The 16,539-nt window shown below is 41.6% G+C and overlaps 1 protein-coding gene across 1 annotated transcript in view; it reads left to right on the top strand.

Annotated features, from left to right (window-relative positions):
- The window catches only part of quoa (quattro a), a 144,666-nt gene that overhangs the window by 79,520 nt on the left and 48,607 nt on the right, over positions 1-16,539 (top strand). The window contains exons 8-10 of the mRNA XM_087994601.1: positions 1,168-1,254; positions 2,694-2,810; positions 14,618-14,716. Of these exons, the coding sequence (XP_087850727.1) occupies positions 1,168-1,254; positions 2,694-2,810; positions 14,618-14,716 (303 nt within the window). The remainder of the gene's footprint in view (positions 1-1,167; positions 1,255-2,693; positions 2,811-14,617; positions 14,717-16,539) is intronic.

The following is a 16,539-nucleotide window of genomic DNA, read 5'->3' as shown; positions in this document are numbered from 1 at the left end:
ACAGAGTGCAAGAAATCAGGAGAACAGGAAGAGTAGTGGAAGGGAACAGATATAAGAAAGGAACGTGAGAAAGTAAACAGAGGATTGGAAGAAAGGAACGTAGAAATGAAAAGAAAGAAAAGGCTGAAATTTATAGATGAGAGTGCAAGGTTGTGGTCAGAGAGGTGACGAAAGGTTTGTGCCTCTAAATGTTATGTTTGTTTGTCAGCACCAACCTGTCTCAAGGTGATTTTTCCAAGATGGGGACATTCCATCTTCAATTGTTAACTAATTTATTAAGGAGAGTTAATGGTTGATTAAGAACTATCGCCAGTGTCCAGCTGGAATTTTCTAGTCAACCTGCATACTCCACAAGACATCAGAGGCTAATCCAGCACCACAACAAGAGGGCCAGCACTTCAGGCAGAATTTGAAGTTCTCATTGCCTACGTGGCCACACCTTGATCCATGGCCTGCCCCATGGATCCTTCAACAATGGTGACCTGACTACTGACAGTCATTATTAGTTTAAAGTTTATATATGTTACAGAGAGAGAGGTGCTCTCTGTCTCTCTCTTTCTTTCACTGTCACTCTCATTCTCTGTTTCTCTCTCTCTTTTACCTGAACTGCAGGTAAGTCAGGGAAGAAGACTGTGTGACAAGTCTACAGTAGATTCTGTCTGTTTTGCTTTTTATTAATTAAAACAAAAGGTATATACAATAACTCCACAGAGGCTGGCATCTTTTTATTTACACATGAGTAGTCCTTGACTATAGCACTACGCCATACAGAATCAGGCACCAGAGTGGTAGTATCCCTGACACTCATCCTTTTTATCTGTCAGCTAGGGTTCCCTGATTGGATCAGATTTACAGCCCCAATCAGGGAACTCATATTCTGTGAGATCTAGCTGGCTGACTTTGTTACAATCCCTGCAGTATGTCAGGTAGGTGCCATTGTGACTGAGTCCTCCTTAAGTTCCATGTGGAAGATGATTCAAATCCACACAGTAAAAATGATCCTTTCCAATTTAAAAAATAATTCAGCAGTTACGATTGGTCCACTCAAATGGAAGGTGTGTTTAGTTACCATGTTATCCCGGAAATGTGATATTGTTTCTCGGTTTAGAAACATACATTTGTATCAAAGTCTCAACTGATTAATTACTTTCTGGTTCAAATCTGCAGGACTTTGCTCCCCATTCCATTCATTGTGTGCTGATACTGACAGAGAAGGAGACAACTCTCAAACTGGAGAAATATCCAAGAATATCTGTAAGTGCCATTGAAACTGCTCAGGAAATCCAAGTGGAATGTGTTACCAAAGGCAATCACAAAGTGCAATCCAAAACTCTTTTTGCTGATCTTGATCTCCTCCCCTTCTCCAGTGACCAGGAATTGTGGCCTAGTCTGTCTCTTTCAACTGTGTTTCTTAAGTGAAGAAACAAAATTTTTACTTGTCAACTGTTTGCTTGGCAGTTCTTAATGGTCATTTTACAGATGGGTCACTTTATAAAAAAAACAAATTTATTGATTTTTCTGCCCAGCATGTTTTCTCTACACCTTAATTTTGTTTTCGAAATTAACCTGAACCAACCGTATTAATACTTTGCCTACAAGAGCAGTTTGGTGGTTAAGAGTTCTGCTGCAACTAACTCACATTCTGACTCCTCAAAAGCATGTCTTCTATCTGCAGAGCACAACTCAGAAATTTCATGAAATACTTTCCACATGCCTAGTTGAGTGTAAAACTTGGCAAAACGAGAAACTCAACACCATCCGAATCAAAGCAGTCCACTTGATAACAGCCCAACCACTACATTAAACCCATTCATGCCCTCCGCACTATCACACAATGGTAACAGTATGTACAAGATGCCCTGCAATGACTTGCCAAGGCTCCTTCCAAACCTGTGAGATCTACCTCCTAGGACAAGAACATATGCAAGCGCTCTCTCACATATCATCTTGATTTGGAACTATATTGCCATTCCTTTAGTGTTGCTGGTAAAAAGTGGTAATTCTCTTGCTAATATCTCCAAGGATGTACCTACATGGTATGTACTGCAGTGCTTCAAGAAGGCAGCTGATGAACACCTTCCCAAGGGCAATTTCAGATGGATATCAGATATTGATCTTTCTGGTGATGTGCACATCCTGTAAAAGACAAAATAAAACTAAAACAAAAATAGATTTAATTGAGTAAGCTGCACCTTAATGACCCTTTATACTTACTGTTCATTTCCACGGAAAAGCACACTATCCCTACTTTTGAAATCAGGCAATTGTAGAAGGTTAAGAGCAAAGAGAATTAGGAGTAGGTCACTTATTCAGATGTAGTAAATCTCTATTTATCTATTGACATGCATTTATAGCCTTACTAAAAGATTTGTGTGTTTTATTATTTTATATTTTTATGATTGAACTCAAATGAATGAAAAGAACAACTGCAGTTGTAGTCTCCTGTGTCTATAACCCCTCGTGTTCTTTTCATTCATTTGATGAAATCTCAAGGTTTGTCGAATTGACTATTTTGCAGGTAGAGCTGAATACAAACAATGCTCCTTGCCAGGGAATTCTAGACCAGGGAACCAATTTTTGCAGGATAAAAGTCTTAACTAAAGGAAAGATGAATTACGTTCTTCAATTTGTAACTACACTTTTAACATGTATAACATGAAATATATGCTGTATGTTTTCTTTTGTTTTATCAGATGGAAGTTTTGACTTCCTTGAAAGCCCTGAATAAGTTCATTGACAACAACCAGCTGACTGAGAATCTGGAAGGGACATTACCCTACAACCACTCTGAGTGGATTCAGTTCCGTATGGTCAGTAATACATCATAAAAATACTTCACAAAAATGTATATTGCGTTATATTTTGTATTCCTATCAATAATCTCAAAATTTCACATGTTTGATATTTATAAATGTTAGATGTGTTTCATTTCCATTAGTTGCACCTCTTTAGAATCCCTACAGTATGCAAACAGGCCCTTTGGCCCATCAAGTCCACACTGACCCTCCGAATACTCACCCACCCAGACCCATTCCCCTACATTTACCCCAGACCAATGCACCTAACCTACAGATTCATGAACAGTAAGGGCAATTTAGCATAGTCAATTCACCATTGGGCATCAGGATGAAACTGGAGTAAGCCCACGCAGACATGGGGAGAATGTTCAAACTCCACAAAAGCAGTCACCCAAGGCTCGAATTGAAACCAGGTCTCCAGCACTGTGAGGCAACAGTGCTAACCATTGAGCTATCAAGCTACCCTAGATGTGAAACCTTATTGTTAGCTTCATAATGTGGTTGAATATGTATCTCTGATGACACGTCTCATCTACTTGGCTATTTCATCCAAGTTAGGCTTGCATTGAGTTGGTTGGTTAAGGTCAAAAAGGGTCTGGGGAGAGTACATCAAGGTTGTTCAATAGGCCTGGTAAAATGCACAAAACCAGGCAGAATCATAATTTTGGGACAGCTGGAAGATGACATTTGTACAACTGGTTCATGGGATGTGGAAGACACAGGCAAGGTTGCATTATTTTCCATCCCTCATTGTTGCTGTGGGTCTTTCCATTTGAAACACTGCAACCCTTAATGTGACATACACAAAGGTACTGAGTAGACAATTCCATAGTTCTGACTCAGTGAACTAAGCTGGTGTGTGACCTAAATGGGAGCATGGAGCTTCTAATATTCCTCTATAACGTTGTTTCTCTGGCCTTGGTGATAGATATTGGAAAAGAGGCAAGTGCTTTTGAACTAACCATGGTGATTTGCTGCTTGAACATTCTGTTGATTACACATACTGCAGATATCAGTGCAATAATGATGTTGAGTCCAGAGACAGGGAATAAGTTAAGCACACTGCTTTGTTCTGAATGTTTTCAAGCATGCTGAGTGTTATCACAGCTTTTAAAAAGTGAAAACACATGCCTCACCAGAGCTTTGTAGGTGAGAGGCTGAAAGAGTTTGAGCTGAGCTGCTCATAGCAGTGCACGTAATATTGTCCTGCACTTATAATCGAGGTGTAGATATGGGCAGTCCAGCTTAGTTGCTGTTGACCCTTTTGTGGGTGCCAATCCTTCAAAAGTAAGTTAAGTTGTCATGGGTTACATTGCAGCTGTGGCATCTTGCTGTGTGGAAATTTGCCATCCATTTGCTTTCAGAACAACAATGCTTATAGCTCACAAACAATTTGTTGTTTAAGGAGCATTTTGGAACAGCCTGAGGATATGAAAGAAACTATATGTAATTTGTAATTATGGTTACCAGAGTAATGAGGCAAGATACAAAGCCTCAGGGAATTGTCTGATTACATGGTAGGCTTTATTGCCGAACCACATTATTTCTGAACCTACAATTCACTCGAACAAAATTTTCAATCAATAACTCTCCTGGGAAATGTCACTAAAGTGAAAAGGCTTACTGACAGAGTTTTTAAAAAATCTTCGAAAAGTCAGTTTTTCCGACTGTTCGTGTTTGTAGAGGACTTTGACATGTATGGAGTCACAAGGGAACATCATATTGTGGCAATAACAGAGACTTGGCTCACAAAAGGCATGAAACATAGATGAATTCAGGTGGCTGGATTTTTCTTCTTTTTAGTGTCCGGTCAGTGAATGGCAGAGAGCGCACTCACTGTCCAATTAAAGTTGATGGGTGGGCTCCTGAGATTAGGAGGACCAGTAGGACACCCACCAGCAAGACACATTGGCAGTTCCCCCATTGAAGGTGGAAATTGTCGATGCATGTGGGGCAGAGAGAGTGGAAGCCTCCAACTTGAGGAGCCTTCCAAACATGACTTAAAAACTCACAAATTGAAAGAGTTTAACTGCTGGGCAGGCCATCCTGAAGGAGGGCTAATCTCTGCCCACAGGGTAGGCTGCAGCTGTAAATGTAGCCATTGTGATTTAGTGACAGAGGTGAGGGGGTGGGGTAGGATGTTTCCAAAAACAAACCATCACTGGAGCACTTGCACCCCACAATCAGTCACTGCCACTCAGTGGTTCTGCTTTGGCCACCACAGGCAACATGCTGTTGTTTGGGAAATCTGAGTTGGTGTCCATCGAGGTCTTAATGGACGCCTTAAGTACCCTTTATTGGCTATCCACAGCCTATAGGTAGGTAACATTTCGGTCTTCATCTTAAAGTTTTAAACTTGGCTCAGGGTGGAAAGCATGTGACCAGATTGTCATTCCAGTTGGCTGCAGGAATCTCTAGAGCCATCCCTCTAGCCTTGGTCTCAATAAACTTTGGAAATCCAGCCCAAATTGATAAGCAAACACAGAGAGGAAAGAAAGGCAATCTACAGTGCTGGAGACAGTGGATGTTCTGGAAGAGTCAAGGACCGAATCTATTTGGAGAAAGAGAGGACTGCAGATGCTGGAGATCAGAGCCAAAACATGTGGTGCTGGAAAAGCACAGCCGGTCAGGCAGCATCTGAGGAGCAGGAGAATCGACGTTTCGAGCATAAGTTCCTCATCAGGAATGAGGGGGTGGCCCAAGGTAGCTGAGAGATAAATGGGAGGGAGTGGGGGTGGGGGTGAAGATAGCTGGGAATACAATAGGTAGATGGAGGTTGTGAGGGTGACAGTGATAGGTTGGAAAGGATGAAGGGCTTATGCTTGCAATGTCGACTCGTACCCCAGATGCTGCCTGACCAGCTGTCCTTTTCCAGCACCACACTTTTCGACACTGAATCTATTTGGTTAGAATCAAGAAAGAAGTTATCTTTATACCATTATTTGTATGTTCGAAGCCACCAGAAAGTTGTAAAAGCTACAGAGTAATGACATTGGGAGACTTTAATTATCCTAATGTAGACTGGGTTAGGAATCTTCTAAACGGAAGGGAAACAGTTTCTTAAGTGCATTCAGCTGAATTTTATTGATCAATATGTTTTTGTCTCAAATTCTGGATTCATGAGTTATGTCAAGTGGATCAAGTGTCTGTAGGGGAACATTTCATCATGAACTTTACGTTACTTATGGAATCAGGCAAGGAACAACCTAGAGTATAAATACTTAATTGTGGATGGAAAATGTCAGTGGGATGGCAACTGAGCTGACCTGGGAAACCTGGAATCAAAGATAGAAAGGCAAGACAGTAAAGGAGCAAATGGATGCCATTGGAAACTATTACTTCATTAATAAGGATAATAACATCCAAGGCATATGTTACAAAATTAATGCAACTTTGAGCAAAATACCGAACACCCAGGTTGTCTTCCTATTCTGTGGTTTTTATAGATATGTATGTAATGTATATAAATCTTAATTTGAAAGCTTGATTTAAAGGGTGCAATAACAGACTAGTTGTGCTATGGATTAGTAGTCCAGAGGTCTGGACAGATGGTCTGGAGATATGAGCTCAGATTCATATTGTAAGAAGGATGTGATAGCACTGGAAAGGTGCAGAGAAGGTTTACCAGGATTTTGCCATGGCTGGAGAGTTTTGGTTACGAGGAGAGATTGGACAGCCTGGCATTGTTTTCCTTGGAGCAGTAGAGATAGAGCAGAGTGGGGACATGATTTGGATGCATACAATAAAAAGGGACACAGACAGGAAGGAACAGTTCCCCTTGGTGGAGGGATCAGTGATCAGGGGAAGGGGGAGGAGGTTTAGAGGGGATGTGAGGAAAGTTTTTTTTCACTCTGAGCATGGTGGAAATCTGGAACTCACTGTCTGTAAGTAGTGGTCGAGGCAGAACCCCTCATGCTTGAAGAAGTATTGAGATATACACCTGCAGTGTCAAGGCATACATAGCTATGGGACCAGTGCTGGAGAATAGGAATGGAATACTTAGGTGGTTGTTTTTAATCAGCACAGACTTGATAGGCTGAAGGGGGCAATCATTTCGACCTCCACGACTCTATGTGCCACTTGGGAAGCATTCTTTCAAAAGGGAAACCAAAGCCTGATCTCCCTGGGTATCAAGAAGATACAAACAAAATGAAAGGGAAAATAAAAGAGGCAAAGAAGGAGTTTGAGAAAAAGACTTACAGTTGGTATAAAATGGAATCTAAAATCCATTTAAATAATAAAAGAGTGTTAAGAAGAGGGGTTGGTGCAAATAAGAATGGAAAAGGGACATATGCATGGAGGCAGCAGGAAAGGTTGAGGTACTAAAGGAGTATGTTGCCTCTGTCTTTACCAAGGAAGGAGATTCTGCTCAAATCATGTTGAAAGTGGAGATACTGGATGGATGCACAATTAATGAAGTGTAGATCTTTAGATTAGATTAGATTTCCTACAGAGTGGAAACAGGCCCTTCGGCCCAACACGTCCACATCGACCCTCCGAAGAGTAACCCACCCAGACCCATTTCCCTACATTCACCCCTGATGAATGCACCTAACACTATGGGCAATTTAGCATGGCCAAATCACCTGACCCACACATCTTTGGACTGTGGGAGGAAACCGGAGCACCCAGAGAAAACCCGCGCAGACTCGGGGAGAATATGCAAACTCCACACAGTCGCCCGAGGCAGGAATTGAACCCAGGTCCCTGGCGCTGTGAGGCAGTAGTGCTAACCACTGAGCCACCGTGCTGCCCCTTAGAGAATCTAGTTTCATTTACAGTTGTATAGTCAATGGGAGCCGAAGGGATACATCGAAGAATGTTGAGGGGATTAAGGGTGAAAATTGCAGAGGCAATGGCAACAGTTTTCTCATCCTCCTCAGGTTGTAGCAGAGGGACTGAGGAATAGCACGGCGGCACGGTGGCACGGTGGTTAGCACTGCTGCCTCACAGCGCCTGAGACCCGGGTTCAATTCCCGCCTCAGGCGACTGACTGTGTGGAGTTTGCACATTCTCCCTGTGTCTGCGTGGGTTTCCTCTGGGTACTCCGGTTTCCTCCCACAATCCAAAGATGTGCAGGTCAGGTGAATTGGCCATGCTAAATTGTCCGTAATGTTAGGTAATGGGTAAATGTAGGGGTATGGGTGGGTTGCGCTTCGGCGGGTCGGTGTGGACTTGTTGGGCCGAAGGACCTGTTTCCACACTGTAATGTAATCTAAAAAATCTAATCTAAATGTTAGACCATTGCTCAAAGGGATGGAAGCATAACCCAGCAACTCAAAGGCCGTCAGCTGAAACTCAGTGGTGGGGAAACTTTTATGAATGATAATCCTGGTCACAATTCACAGTCATTTGGACAAGTGTAAACTTATGAAGGAAATTCAACACAGATTTATTGCAGGCAAATTGTATTCAAGCATTTTGGAGTTTTTTTGATAAATAAACTAAGATGATTGATGATGGAAATGCAGCTGGTGTACATGGACTTGCAAAAGGCAGTAATAAAAGTGATACATAATAGATTTGTTGACAAAGTTAAAGCGCATTAGCTAAAAATGACAGTGACAGAATGGTTACAAAGTTAATTGAGTGACTGAAAACAGCGGTTAACAGTTGTTTTATCAGATAAAAGCAAGGTATTCAGTAGGCATTTTTATGCAAGTAGTTACGATTTGGAATATAATGCAGGAGAGTGTGAAGAGGCAGATTCAGTTGTGGCCTTTGAAAGGTGATCAGATAAGCACTCAAAGAAAGAAATATTTTGGGGCTAAGGAGAAAGGGTTGGAGAGTGAGACCAGCAGAGAGCTAGAATAGACACGAAGTGCTGAATGCCCCCCTTCTGTGCTGTAACCGCTAAAACGCAAAATGTTGTAGAGTCTGATAGAAAGATTCTTGGGATAGAAATCATTATATGTTCTACCTGCAGCAGGATCTTGAAAATCTGAGTAGGTCTGAGCAGAGTTATGAGGCTGTGGAATGTGTGACAGGAGTTAATGATTATAACAGTGACTGTATCAGTGTTCAAAGAATAGGTTAGCCAAGTAGTTGAAGGAACATGTGATAAAGGGATATGGGAATACAGTGGATGCTTCCGATTAGGCCAACTGCTGGCTTGGAAAATAAGCACCAATCTTGGTTTTGCTGAGTGGTCTGTTTCTGCATTATAAGTCTATAAAAGGTAGATTTCTTAAAAGTTTATTTTGTGTCATAAACTACCTTATAATGTTACAAATTAAAGCTAGAATCTATACATATTACTGAGCATGCTTTTTCAGATGAATTGTTCTGTATTCGACAGGAGATACAGTTGCAACAGTTTGCTGATAATTGCTAGTGAACCACATCATGAGTAAATTACAATTTTACAGTATTGAATCTTCAATATAATGATGCCAGATGTTGCCATTCCATCATACTGAGTGCAACAGTTTGCATGAATAAATGTTTATTGAATCAAATAGCTACAGGGTAATGGTTTTAATAGAGCTCTTTTAATTAATACCAGTACAATACCTTCAGTAATGCAGCCTTGGTGTCAAAGGCTTCAGTATGACAGTGCCAGATGTTGCTATTTCATTGTGTTGAATGCAATACAATTGGTATGAATACACATGCCGTGGAAAATATATCATTGCTGGCTCCCCCTTCTTTACTCATATTAAGATTCTTCATTGTGATGAAAGATTTAAACACCAGGGGACATGGAAATATAACTATGAAGTTAGGACCAGAAATAAACCTTTTCAAATAAGCAGGTAAAATATGAACACGAGTTAACAGAATTTAAGGAACTTAAGGGCACCACTCACCTCTCATCTAGTCAATTTGATTTCCTGGATGAGTTTTAATTGCTTGAGAAGTATTTTCTGGTCTTTTCCTCCTGTCATTGTCCCTATTTTTCAGTTTATTCCACTGCACCCATTAGCAATGTTCCAGTGCTTACCATTGATCAGAACTGAACTGGACTCATCATATAAATACTGCAGATACAAGAACAAGTCAGAAACTAGGAACCTTGCGTTGAGTATTTCACTTCCCAAATCCCCTAAGTCTGTTCATAAGTCATAAGGCATAAGTCAGAAGTGTGTGATGGAATACTCCTCACTTGCCTGGATGGGTGCAAGAACAACAACAATCAAAAAGTTTGACACCATCCAGAGCAAAGTAGCCCACTAGGTTGGCAACACATCCACAAACATCCACCTCTTCCACCACTGATGGTCAGTAGCAGCAGTGTGTACCATCTACAAGACGCACTGCAGTGATTTGCCAAGGCTCCTTAAACAGCATCTTCCAAACCAATGGCCACTTCATCTAGAAGGACAAGGGCATTAGATACAGCACCATCTGAAATTTCCTCTCCAAGCCACTTGCCATCCTGATTTGGAAATGACATCACTGTTGCTTCAGTGTCACTAGATCAATCTCCTGCAACTCCTTTTCTCACAGCATTCTGGATCAACCTACAGCACACTGCAGCAGTTCAAGAAGGCAGCCATGACCTTCTCAAGGGCAACCAGGAGTGAGCAATAATGCTGGTCCAGCCAGTGTTGCCCACATCTCATAAGTGAACAAAGAAAATAGGAGGTTACTTTCCTGTTGGGGTTGGGAGGAAGGCAAGGCTTTGAAGAGTTTATTCATAATACTACAGAGATTGAGAGTGTGGGGCTGGATTGATGAGCTAGATTGTTATCTGCCCATCATTTTGTTTTCAATGTTGATATTTAGGGAAAAATAGGAAAAAGAAATCTTAAGGAGTAAGGCCATTTGACCAGTTGTCACTCAACCTCCAGTCATCTGACCCACTTGTTACAGCAACAACAGACTAATTCCAATGGTACTGAGTGTCCGAGTAAAGTTCACTTTCACGTTCCAAACATTCATCTTTGAGCAGAAACATTTCTTTTCAAACATCTGTTTTCAAACCACTTTAGTCCCATTTCAATCTAATCTCTTGGCCCTACTTTCTCAAACTTGTAGTAATCTTGTGGTCTTGTCTATCCTAACCGATAGATATTTAATACTTCAGTGAGATCTCCCTTAAACACCCTTAAGCTCCTCTAATCTTACTTTATATTTCAATCCCTTTTCATTTGGAAACAGTTTTATTGCTCTTTCTGGCATGTGACCATAATTCAACACTATTCCCAGTTGGTCTGACCAGCGCATTAAAGTGTTCCAGTATAACTTCATTCTCCTACTCTATAATCCAGTCACATCATCACGAACCTGAAAGTGATGAGGAAGCCGTCAATCTCAAATCCCTTATTAAATCTCTCTCTGTAAATTGACTTCCATTTAATGTATTTTTAAGGTAAGCATGTTTTGGACAATGTGCAATACTTAGCAGTGTTACATTTTCCAGTTATAGTGTTGCCAGCAAATTTCATAAATCTGCCTTTCAGTTTTGGTATACAGATATTTAATGTGGATGAGAATTAACAGAGATTTAGTTCTAACTGTTGTGGAATCCCACTCAGAATCCACCTCCCTGGTGTTTCTTGTTGTCTTGGGTTCCCTGAATTTTTGATCAGCAAATTCTAATCCAGTTTTAGTTGGCATAGAATAGTCAGAGGCTAATTTACTGGAGCTGTGCAGTGCTATTAGGCTATAGCATTGAAGAAATCACATACTAACACCTTTAAACTTTCATTCATGGAGTGTGGTCTTCACAGACGGGGCCAGCATTCATTGGCCATTGCTATTTGCCCTTGAGTCGGTATTGATGAGCTGAACTCTTGAACCATTGCAGTCGTTTTGGTGTGTGTCCACCCACAAAGCTGCCAGTGAGGAAGTTGTATAATTTTCATCCAGTGACAATGAAGAAACAGTGACATATTTCCAGATCACGCCAGTGCATAATGTGGAGGGGAACTTGCAGGTTATCACATTCCCATGTATCTGCTGTCTTCATCCTTTAAGATGGGTCATGGTGCTGTTTAAGGAGTATTTTTGTGTGTATTTGGTGAATGGTGAATCTCTGCAGTCCATGGCCTATTAAACGCCAGTGATGAGAATTTGTTGATGTGGTGCCAATCAACTGGGCAGCCTTTTCCTGGATAGTGTCAGACCTGTTGAGTGTTGTTGGAACTGAACTTACCCAGGTGAGTGGGGAGTATTCTGACTTGTCTTGACTTTAGGTAATCAATTGACCTACTTGTTGCAGTTTTCCTAGCTTCTGTTCTGTTATTATGTTTATATGGCTGGTCCAGTTCAACTTCTGCTCAATGGTAATCTTCAGGATGTTGATAGTGCGGGATGCCATTAAATGTCATGGAGCAGTAACCAGATTATCTCATTGAAAATGCTCACTGACTGATAATTGTGTGATGTTAACATTACTTGCCATTTGTCAGCCCAAACCTGGAAATTGTCCAGGTCTTGCTGAATTTGGAACATGAACTGCTTCAGTATCCGAGGAGTTGCAAATGGTGCTGAGCATTGTGCAATTATCAGTGAACATCCCCATTGTGACTTAATGATGGAGGGAAGGCTGTTGATGAAGCAGCTGAAGGTGGTTGGGTCTAGGACACTCACTACCCTGAGGAACTCCTGCAGAGATGTCCTGGGATGACTGGTCTCCAGCAACCACAACAATCTTCCTTTGTGCCAGGTATAACTCCAGTCAGTAGAAGGTTATACTTGTACCTGCATCCACCACTTCCTCCAGAAGTTCATTACACATTCAAACCAATTTTTTGTGTGAACAAAAAAAATGCCCCTTGTGTCTTTTTAAAATCTCTTTCCTCTCGCTTTAAAAATATGCCCCTAGTCTCGAAATCCCCCACCGTAGGGAAAAACTCCTGCCATTCATCTTACCTATAATTCTCATGATTTTATAAATCTCTATAAGGTCACCTCTCAACCTCTTATGCTCCAGTGAAAAAAGGTCCCTGCCTAACCAGCCTCCCCTTATAACTTATACTCTCCACTCCCAGCAACATCCTGGTAAATCTCTTCTGAACCCACTCCAGCTAAATAATATCCATCCTGTAACAGGGTGACCAGAACTGCACACAGTACTCCAGAAGAGACCTCATCAATATCCTGTACAACCTCAACATAACATCCCAACTCCTGTACTCAAAGGTCTGAGCAATGAGGGCAAGTGTGCAAAACTCCTCCTTAACCATTTTATCTATATGTGATGCAAACTCCAAAGAATTATGTACCTGATCCTCTAGGTCTGTCTGTTCTACAACACTACCCAAGGCCTTACTTTTAATTGTACAAGTGCTGCCCTTGTTTGTTTTACCAAAATGCAATATCTCACATTTATCTAAATTAAACTCTATTTGCCACTCTTCAGTTCTATTTATATCATCCAGTTAGTTGAAAAATTAGCTTCCTATCCATTGAAGTTCTGCTTGAAGAGGCTGCCTTGCCTTTAAAGGGGTGACAAGTTCTCAGCCGTAGTGGCCCCAAGAACTGTGGCCACTACTGGTACTGCAGAAAGCTGCAGACCAGAGGCATCAGTGAATTATGGAGGAGATGAAGGATCTGTGGGTCAGTGAGAGGAGCGATGACCAATGGGAGAGCAGTGGACAGCCGTTGCTGCTGATTGGACCTCTCAGAGACACAGAATATCTGATGAGAACGGCTTACCTCTAAGTTTGTAGGGCAGATGCCAGGGTAGGATGGTATGTGTTGTTGTGCCATCCAGCTTTGATAAATTACCAGGGATGGAGACCTCAGTTGGTCTAAGGGTAAGAAGCTGCCCACCGCCTACCTCCCCACTTTTCAACCAGAATTTCACCTCATGGGATTGGAATGTAGAAACAAGATCTTGGTCTGAGAATCCACGTGCCAAAAGGGTGATTATAAGGAAAAACTTCCCCGGTTTATCCAATCGATCATTTAGAAATAATTGGTTTTAGCTTTTTGTTCTTCCATGTGTCGATCCAGTTTTAAACTTTGGGAAGCCTATTCCAAATGTACAGAAAAGTTCATTCTGATTTTCCTTTTAAAGTGACAGTAAGGGGTTTCTACCACCAGGTGTCAGTCTTATACAGTGTAATACTGTGATGAGCAATTGAACCTTGGGGATATGTTGGAGCAAATAATGACACCTCCAGGGGACATAAGTTGCATTTATATCACACCTTTCACATCCTCATGAGTCCCGAACTGCTTAAGAGCCCATGCAAATCGATTATAATGTAGTCACTGTTGTAATGCAAGAAACACAGCAGCAAACCTTTGCTCTGCAGGGCCTACCCAGTAGCAAGGAGACAAATGGAGCTATTCTCCTGAAGGCTGAGGGATGAATGTTCACCAAGACATGGTGCAGAAGATGTCTGCTCTTGGAAATCTTTCCCATGAGCAGAAAGACATTCAGTTTATCATTTCATCTGAAACCTCAGTGCAGTATTACAGTGCTTCACTGATGTGTTTCTGCCTATGAAATGGGGCCTAATCCATGACTGTCTGACAATGATGGGGTATCTTCCCCACCAGAACTTCAGCCTGTCAGGTTCTCTCAAAATCCTCTGCCTCTGCTGGCGTTCCCCTGCTGCAACCAAAATTTCAGCAGGAAAGTCACTCTAAAGGGACAATCCCATCACCCCTTTCTAAAATGGCTTAAAAACATTCCAGTACAACAGGGGAATTAACATGGTGCCAAAGAATAGAAAGCGTCAGCCCACAATTTCATTCGACTATAACCAGGCAAAGCTTTGCATTTCGCTGTAAAATGCCTTTAGTGATGTTTTAAGAGATTTTTAGATAAGATGTCATTTGAATTTTATGTTTGGTTTCAGTGAGTAACATTTGTGAAGGCTATATATTTAACACAAATTGTACATTTTATGTTATTGCAGAAACAGGATTCATTTGTAACAAACTGCAGAGAAGTTTCCACTTTGTTGCTGGACACCATTCAAACGTTTGAATCGAACAAACCTGGAAACAGTGAACAGGTACACCAACAATAAAACACATTAAAACAGACTATGAACATCATAGAAAAGAGTCCTTGGAAACAGTGGCATGACTACAAGGCTCTAAGAAAGATTCACATGTATTCCTGACATATGCTTCAAGTCTGGTATTACCAAATGATAATTGCATCTAACTTGAAGGCTGTGTTAATTGATAAAAATGACTCAAAAAGTCAAACTAATGCTTTCATTTATACTTCACTAATGTAGTGATTTACTGCCCAGCCACAGGTAAATGATTTCAGAGTCAGGTTGGTATGAATCTGGCAGTGCAATGCTGGTGAAACGTCCACTTTCTTTCCGAGAGAGAAGGTTGCTGATCATCTGTTTTCACCATTTGAGCCTCGTCGACAAGTGTGGTGCTGGAAAAGCACAGCCGGTCAGGCAGCATCTGAGGAGCAGGAGAATCAACGTTTCGGGCATAAGCCCTTCATCAGGAGCTTATGCTTGAAACATCGACTCTCCTGCTCCTCGGATGCTGCTTGGCCTGCTGTGCTTTTCCAGCATCACACTTTTCGACTCTGATCTCCAGCATCTGCGGTCTTCACTTTCCCCTACTACCTAGGCCTAACCAACTTATTGCTTCGGGAGAAACCTGATTTTATTGGATCAGTTACTCTTTATAACAACTGTCTGCTTTTCAATTCCTGTGGTTTCAAAACAGTACCTGTCTACTTGGTTGAACATTGGTTCATATTTTAACATGTTGGCTTCATTTTCTGAAATTGAGCATTTCAAAGCACTGGCCAACCTTGTATTAAAAGTTCAGTCATGCAGCAGTAGTGTCCCTACCACTGAGCAGGATGCTGGGTTCAAGTTTAGATGAGGATGGCGGTTTCCTTCCTTAAAGGACATCCGTGAACCAGTTGAGTTTTTATGACTGGATGATACTTTCATGGTCACCATTACTGAAGCAAAATGTGGCAACAAGTGTTGGCACAGGCTTGGAGGGCTGAATGGCCTGTTTCTGTTGTTTGTTCTAACTTTCAGTTCCAAGTTTCTGGGTAATAGTTAAATTTAAATTCTACCAACTGATATATGGTCTTTGATTTTGTGGTATTTGAACATTAAGCCTGAACCTCTGGATTATTGTCCAGTAACATTATGATTACATCACTGCACCTAAATATCAAACCTGTAACTCTTCTTTCTTCTATGTTCACACATTAGGTCCTTCCCTATGTATATTTCCATTTTGAATTATTCTCTCACCGGGTGACAATAGGAAAAAGAAGGGGAGAAAGATGAAGCCCCAGTGCAAGATAAGAAATAAACTTCTTACATTTGGACAAATAAGACAATAAGACATAGGAGCAGAAGGAGGTTATTCAGCCCCTAGGGTCTGCTCTGCCATTTAATGAGATCATCTCCTCCACCATAATCCTTAACACCAGTGTCCCAATAAGGCTGCGTACTCAGCACCCTACTATACTCCTGATACACTCACGACCGTGAGGCCAATTTCCGCCCCAACTCCATTTACAAGGTTGCTGACAACACCGCCATTGTAGGTGGGATCTCAAACAGCAATGAGTGCAGGAAAGAGATTGTGCTTAGCGGCACAGTGTAAAGACAACAATCTCTCCACCAACTCAGCAAAATGAAGGAGTCGGTCATTGGCTTCAGGAAGCGGAGTGGAGAGCACGGAGCTGCCTGCATCGATGGAGCTGAGGTGGAGATGTTCGAGGGTGCCACTTTCCTGGGAGTGATGATCACCAACAATCTGTCTTGATCCACCCACATCGGCACAATGGTCAGGAAAGAATGACAATGCCTCTACTTTCTCAGGAGGCTAAGGAAAT

The sequence above is a fragment of the Chiloscyllium plagiosum genome, unplaced genomic scaffold, assembly GCF_037043375.1.
Source record: "Chiloscyllium plagiosum isolate Xiang-an unplaced genomic scaffold, Cpla_swu_hap1 HiC_scaffold_15, whole genome shotgun sequence".
Taxonomy (NCBI): Eukaryota; Metazoa; Chordata; class Chondrichthyes; order Orectolobiformes; family Hemiscylliidae; genus Chiloscyllium; species Chiloscyllium plagiosum.
Note: the sequence above shows the minus strand (reverse complement) of the source record. Positions and strands in the feature narration are given on the sequence as shown.